Genomic DNA, 8,124 nt, shown 5'->3' with positions numbered 1-8,124 from the left:
CTTGGCTCTTGTTTTTCGCTTAATTAATTGAATAATATTATCGTTTCCCGAGAAGGAGGGAATTTTATTGTTATAAAATCGCGTATTAACATTCTTCGAATTTGGGGAAAGTTCGAATGCAATTCGAAGATGACTCGAGAAGAGATTGCGATTTATAATCTTTTAAAGATATCTCATAAATCAATCTTACAAAAGATTAATTAAAAAAGGGCTGTGCTTTTTTTTAAATATTTTTCTAAATTATCATTTATTGTTTATATCTCCGATAGATATTTCACAAACTATACTTTTTTTTTCAGGTAGTAGATGTAAATCAGTTCAATTAATAAGATGAAGATTAATAATGATTGAGACGATAATTGTATGCCGATATAATTAAAATTTACGACAAGGTTGTAACGTCATCAATCTTTCTCAGAACTTTAAACGCGCTATAGATGTGCATAATAGAAAAAGAAAAATACAGGTTTTTTGTATAAAATGCAATGAATAGCAGGTGATATTTTTTATTCTTTTTATTTTTTTTTTTTTTTTAAACGCTTTAAAGGTGTCGCTTTTGAATCTCAGGTCAGGTTTCATGAATGATCGCTTGACAGTCTCTCCAATTGATCGCTTTGCTCGAAACGCGATTACCGAACCGCGCGTTTCAATACACAAAAAACCCCACTCTCCCTCTCATTCTAATTATTCGACACGCTTCCACAGTAACGCGACTACAGATACGCGGTCCATTTTTCTCGAAACGAGATTTTGCATTCATTCCGTCATGTTTTTTTTGAACTCTGCGAAAATTCGAAGAACGATTGTGAATAATAATCTTTGACATACATCAGCTGAAAGCGAGACTTCGGTTCGAGAGCCGACGATTTAAGTAAGATGGTCGAGATAGTTCCGCGCTTCGAGACGACGACGATGACGATAACGTGATGCGACAAGTGTCTCTGATTTTCTCGAGTGACGCAGCCACTTTCGTGCTCGGGGAAGTCTCGAAAGTAGGTACAAGTCTCGAAAGCTAAGTCGCACTATTTGTAAATCGTGAAACTCCTTGCAATCGCGAGCAATAATTCTCGTCGCATTTTGCGTTCTCTCTCTCTCTCTCTTTCTCTTATCTGTCGCGATACACACATGAGTGTTGAGAATTGTTGAATGATAGAATCAGGGTAAAGTTCCCATTTCGAACTGTTCGAACATCTGTTTTCCAGTCGAGAAATGTTTGACGTTTGTATCTCTTTGTAAAAATGCAATATTTTTTTTTTTAATATGAGAAAAATTTTGCCGGTTTAATCGGGATTTGATCGCTTTTTTCAATACAATTTGATTATATATAATATAATATTATATAATATAATTTACAATATACGATAGAAAGAAGATTGGGTAAATAGGATGCCTCTTTTAACGTCGATATCTTGCGAGATTTTATTATGAAACTTTATAGATGTTTGTGGCACAAGTCGTAAATAATGAAAAAAAAAAATGTCAAAAATATATGCATGATAAGTCCCTGTAAATTACGAGCTAATTAAAGTCGTTGCCTTTTCGCGATGCAATTGAAAAATGTTTTTTCTTTAAGTCAAAGTTCAGACACGCGCCTTTCACATAAGAGATTTCTTTACTTGGAAATGTTTGCGTTCATCATCGATTGTAACCAGAGTACTAAAATTTGATTTATAAAAATAGATACTTTACATATATCACGTTTAAGTGTACATGCTTCAGATTCTGCGAAATGTTTGCGAAAAAAATGAGAAGATTAAAAGATTACGATCTTGAGAGATCGGATGTAACGCGTGTTGCGAGAACATTAGTTTGTGTAAATTCCACGCTAATTAACGCGCGCGCAAGAGAGATAGATATTAGCATACGTGATTCAAACATTTAGGATGCGAATACGAGAATCTGTTTTCCCGATTGAATTTATTCTTGCTAATTAATACGTGTCACGTGACTTTGGGAGGAGGCGCGTTCCGACGTCGTTCGGGATCCTGTTTCTCGATCTCTCTCTCTCTCTCTCTCTCTCTCTCTCTCGCCGATTTACTTTTATCGCGCACATATATTTCTTTTGTGTCTCAAGATCACAAAGTCACTGACAATTCTCGGCTTTGCACATTAATCGAATCTGCCGATCGTTTCTATATTCGATCGAGATTCTGTGTATACGTTACTTAATTGCTGAATCCGATCGCCAATGGCAACTTGAAAATTAGATCGACTTTCATGACACGTGCTTTCGAGGCTAATTTTTCCAATTGCCCAATTGACTTTCCGTTATCGGCAAACGGGATTTTAACCGTGTCGATTTTGCTCGCGATTCTCTCCTTGTTCCTTCGGTGATTTTTGGAATTTTTATTAAATTGCTCAAAGAAACCTAAGAATCTATTTCCGATCAAGAGCGATAATATTGATTTATGATAATAATAATTTGATTTTTCATCGTCATACGCCCCCTTATAATTGGATAAAGGCTGTCGTTGTGTATTTCGATAGCGAAGAATATAGGAAAAATTAAAGAAGTATCTGGTGGTTTTAAGGATACTTTATTTTTTTCTAAATACCATCAACTTTCTTCGATAGCGAAGAATATAGGAAAAATTAAAGAAGTATCTGGTGGTTTTAAGGATACTTTATTTTCTAAATACCATCAACTTTTCTTCGCGATTTTTTAAATCGATTAATGAATTGCATCGCAAATACGTAGCATCTTGTTTCTCGAAACCGCTTCGACCGCTTAAAAACAATGCAAGGCTGATGATTCTTGAACTAAACCGCGCTCGCGAACAACTTTCCCGGTTTTATGCAAAATTCTGTCGCAATCCTTTGTCTGGCAACCCGACAACTATCACGTTCGGTCTCGAGGTTGCCTGCACAGCACTTTAGGTAACTGTCGATAACACGATAATTACACAAGAGCGCAGAAGACGATTAGCAATTACAATTATTATTGAAGCCTCTTATTCCTCGCCGAGCGGTTGCCGATCTACGGCGATCTCTCGGTGAGAACAGCAGCCCACCTCGGTGAAAGAATCGATTTGAAAGAAGGTCTTTTGTTTTCCGTCTGCAGGAACATGATGGTGCTACGCGTCCACGGCGACGACCTGATGTTCGGTGGCGGCGGCGGTGGCGGAGGTGGTAACAGTGTGATAACGCATTCGCCGCGCATACCGCAAATGGAGATGATGAAGGTCCACATCCCCTTCACCTTCAAGCTCCACGAGAGCTTCAAGAGCACGTACGCTGGTAAGTCCTCTCCCCTTCTTACGCTTCCTCCTCGTCGCCGAGCTTGATCCTCGACTGGGTCAACCCCTGGGTGATTTACAAACGTTTGCTTTTGGCATGCAATGTGTCGCAAGACATTGCTGCGTCTTGTAACAGACTTTATCATCTGGCTATAAAGACTACATAAGTCGCGAAACGCAGTTTGGAATGAAATGTCATCGCGAATGAATCGTACGCGACAAGATGAATTAATTTCGATTTTTTGCGTTTGCGTTGATCGATCTCAAAACTACAAACGATACGGAGAAGTAATTTTCAATGATATCTGGTGATCTTTCAGTGCTACGTGCCACGTTGTATCCTTTGCGTACAAGATAGATTTTTAAATGTCTTTTGATGTAAACGTATTTGCCGCGATTATCAAAGCTCTGTTGTCCTTTACAATTTTATAAGTTAGAAATTAGATTTTGCGATATAATTTGTGATTTATAAACGCGGGTTTTTTTTTCGAATAGCGACTTACGTAGACGAGCTTTAACGCGTTACAAGGGTTGCGTTCGGCAAAACTGTGCCAGGAAAATCGTCGATCGCATAAAATATATAATGAAAAGAAGATATGTAATTAGGACATAAAAAACCGCGATATTTCTTTCTTTCTTTCTTTCTTCTTTCATATATTTTGAAAAATGTCTACTCTCTGGAAAAATTTAGAATTTTCAGGGATTTCTTCCTATCTAAAAAAATCAAGGAATTTTTATAAAATTTTATTTTTTTTTTAATTTATACAATAATTTTATATATATAAGTGGCTCTTTATTTTTTCTTTGTACGAGTATAAAAAACATACGATAAGAGAACTGATTTAAAAAGTTGCATTTAAAAAATCTGCAACTTTACCTGGTATTTTTAACAAAAATAGTTGGAAAATCAAAGAATTTTCTTACAAAATTTGTATAGATATCCCGATCTTTTTTGTATTATTTTAAAGTAAAAATTCTACGGATTATATCTATATTGTGAAAAAGATTACAGACACAGTTGTATAATGAATTTCTAGAGAATCTTGGTTTCGCATGCGCTAAAAAGGTTAAATTTTTTTTATCGGTATGCTTTTCCGTATAATATTCGCTACGATGATTCTCCCCGATTTCGTCATTCGAGCAATCGCACACGACCATAATTAGGTAATAAAGTTTCTAGGAAATGTTAGTTTGCGTAAAAAAAAAGAAATTGGCGAAGATCGACCCAGGCAAGTCTGGTAGGTCAAGAGTTAATCGGCCAAAAGAAGAGAGAGAAGGAGAGAAAGAGACTGGTCCACAATCCTGTGTGTCGATCGGCTAACTCGTGGCGGAAAGTGGGTTATCTCGATAGATCGTGCGTAAGAAGAAAAAGACGAGAGCGTCGCGTGTAATTGGCATGCCAGGTGCCAGCAGCGACGGAGGTCCACAGCTTGAATTACGAAACGCCACCTTGACCGCGTGTCGTTTGTATCGTTGGGTCATCGCGCGCGAGTCGCTTGACTTTTATCAACCATTGATCACTCGACGATATCCTTTGCCGAGAGTCTTCTCAGACTCATCCTTTTTTATCTCTCCTCTCCTCCTTTTTTTGGTAAAGTTTGCGAGTTGCAATATGTCGAGATTCTTAATTGGTTTATTGTCGCACCATTCTAATAAGCACTTGATTATACACGTATGTGTGATAAAATATAATTTTCTATATTTTATAAAATAAATAGGTATGTATATAAAGAAGACTTATCGAACATTTATCACATGATTATTAGACATCTTTCTTTTTCTATTTATTTGATGGAAATTGCGTTATAGATTTGCATGTTCTTTTCATTTCATCAATTTTTGCTTTGATTTATAATGCATTTTGAACGTTACGCTTTTTCATATATTTTTGCGCGCGCGATCTTGTAAAAATATTATATAATATTTATTTTTTATACATAAAATATTAATCACGTGCGGCGCGTGCGGCATGAATGGAAAGTTACTAAAAATCGGTTGGATACAGAACGTGTTAAACATGACTTAATATTCCACTCGAATTTTATGTATACATTTTTCTCTTTCGTCTATTTTTATATATTAACGAACAAAAAAAAGTCGAATGAAAGATGCGTTGTAGAAGAGATTTATAAAAGGATTAATATTATCGAATCGTCTGTCGTGTCATCGGAAAAGAAAATACCCGAAGCTTTCATCAGATCACGCAAAAAAAAAAAAAAAATGAGACTACCGAAGAGAGAGAACTTTATCGCGTAACCCTCAGAGTCTTACACGGTCGCCCACGAGAACAGAATTCGAAAACATCGATCGCCCTTGATTTCGAGGCGCGATGCTCGATTCTGTAAAAGACAACGCGTGCGGTTGTCGGAGAAAAATGCTTCGATTACGCGGTCAGATGATAGATATATGCGTGACAAATCTGAGAATCGACAATTCGTTGAAATTCTCAAGTACGATACGTTCTCGCAAGTTTTGATACTGTTTCTCCTCGTTGCGGGATCCTTCTTCTTATATTCATTCTGGAATAATTTGACTGTAAAGGTCCAGCCTACTCTAACAGTATGAAAAATTAATTTTTAAAAATTTGTTTTGGAGAATATTACAAATGAATCTTTTTGGTGTTTTACATATGTTTTGATTGATGTTTAAATAGTACGTCAATATTTTTAAATTTTGGATATTTATCTTTTTTTTTTGTTCAATACGAGTCTCTGCGCGTAACATGTTAAAAAAATGTGTAGTTCAACGGTGTGACATGCTGCTTCTCGTGTAATTATCTGAAAAAGAAATTCGATCTAATTTTATTCCGTAGAATATTTTTGGGATATTGAACTTAATCTCATTAAAAAAAATTAAAAAATAACAAACTAGTATCATTTTAAAATAAATATATATTTTTTTTTTAATTTTTATTAGGTTTTATCCAGTATCCTAAAAATACCTTATGGAATAAAACTAGTTTTTTCATTTCAGACAATTACACGAGGAGCAGCATATCACACCGTCATTGTTAAACACGCTAATTGTAAGCGCAAAGGCTCGCGTAAACAAAAAAAAAAGAACTACATCCAAAATTTATACATACTGACATACTGTTGAAACATCAATAAAAAAATGTGTAAAATTTCAAAAAGATTCATTTTTTAATATTGTCCAAAAAAATTTCCTAAAAATCATCAATTTTTTATACTAGATGATAGATATATGCGTGACAAATCTGAGAATCGACAATTCGTTGAAATTCTCAAGTACGATACGTTCTCGCAAGTTTTGATACTGTTTCTCCTCGTTGCGGGATCCTTCTTCTTATATTCATTCTGGAATAATTTGACTGTAAAGGTCCAGCCTACTCTAACAGTATGAAAAATTAATTTTTAAAAATTTGTTTTGGAGAATATTACAAATGAATCTTTTTGGTGTTTTACATATGTTTTGATTGATGTTTAAATAGTACGTCAATATTTTTAAATTTTGGATATTTATCTTTTTTTTTTGTTCAATACGAGTCTCTGCGCGTAACATGTTAAAAAAATGTGTAGTTCAACGGTGTGACATGCTGCTTCTCGTGTAATTATCTGAAAAAGAAATTCGATCTAATTTTATTCCGTAGAATATTTTTGGGATATTGAACTTAATCTCATTAAAAAAAATTAAAAAATAACAAACTAGTATCATTTTAAAATAAATATATATATTTTTTTAATTTTTATTAGGTTTTATCCAGTATCCTAAAAATACCTTATGGAATAAAACTAGTTTTTTCATTTCAGACAATTACACGAGGAGCAGCATATCACACCGTCATTGTTAAACACGCTAATTGTAAGCGCAAAGGCTCGCGTAAACAAAAAGAAAAGAACTACATCCAAAATTTATACATACTGACATACTGTTGAAACATCAATAAAAAAATGTGTAAAATTTCAAAAAGATTCATTTTTTAATATTGTCCAAAAAAATTTCCTAAAAATCATCAATTTTTTATACTGCTAGAGTAAGACTGGGCCCATAATTCCGACTTTAACTTTAAAGAGGCATTAGAACAAAAATAATGATCCTTTTCCGTTTCTCGATAATTCTTTTTAAATATCGGGCCTTTTATCTTTTTCAAAAATTCGATATTACTTTCTAGACAACTCGGCATACCGCGGACTAAGTTTGATGTGTCGTCGGTTCTCTCTGGTATGGTAAATATATATGTATTGTGCGTGTATGTTTGTGTGTGTGTCTGTACAACGTAACGCTGGCGCATAACCCGACGCAAGTTATATGCAGGTTGCGTAATTGCGTGCGCGTGTCGCAACTGCAGGTCCCCCCGAGATCTTCTCTCTCGCACGCGCGATTCAATCGCCGCTATTGCCGTCTTTCGCAATTCGTGCGATTTCGCGATCCCGGAGAGAGAATAATCGGTCCGTAAAGTACGGGAGATCGTCAAATACGTCGGCATCTCGTCGTTCGAGATGTCGCGAAACGTCGTCGTTTGCGAAACGCAGTCGCCGCGCCGCTTAAACTTGACATTAAGGTTCACTCTTGCGAAATCGTGAGAACGTCGTCGTCGGTACGCTAACAGAAATTTGCGGAACGTAAATCTCGTCATGTGCACAAAAATATGTTTTTTCTCTTCTTTTTTTTTTTTCGATTGCGTATCCGATTTGCATAGGTGTGAATTAATTCGAACGATCGAGGAAATTGCATATCGCCACGCGGAATGATTTATTCACGTTGAAAGAGAAGACAAATTGTGCTCTTTTCACGAGCCATATATTATGGTCATTAACAAAATCAGGTTTGTAAATCTCGGTGATGTCTAATTTTTCATTTTTTTTTACGGCAACATTATCTTGGAGTGACGAGTGATAAAGAAATCGATATTATTTCCACGATGTTT

At 35.4% G+C, this 8,124-nt stretch overlaps 1 protein-coding gene across 3 annotated transcripts in view; it reads left to right on the top strand.

Annotated features, from left to right (window-relative positions):
- LOC115238791 (cell growth regulator with RING finger domain protein 1-like) overlaps positions 1-8,124 on the top strand; it is a 34,318-nt gene that overhangs the window by 5,199 nt on the left and 20,995 nt on the right. For all 3 annotated transcript variants that reach the window (XM_029812872.1, XM_029812873.1, XM_029812871.1), the window contains one exon: positions 3,062-3,237. In XM_029812872.1, the coding sequence (XP_029668732.1) occupies positions 3,062-3,237 (176 nt within the window). The remainder of the gene's footprint in view (positions 1-3,061; positions 3,238-8,124) is intronic.

This window comes from Formica exsecta, unplaced genomic scaffold, assembly GCF_003651465.1.
Source record: "Formica exsecta isolate Colony F162 unplaced genomic scaffold, ASM365146v1 scaffold36, whole genome shotgun sequence".
NCBI classification, from domain to species: domain Eukaryota; kingdom Metazoa; phylum Arthropoda; class Insecta; order Hymenoptera; family Formicidae; genus Formica; species Formica exsecta.
This window is presented reverse-complemented; position numbering and strand designations above follow the sequence as displayed.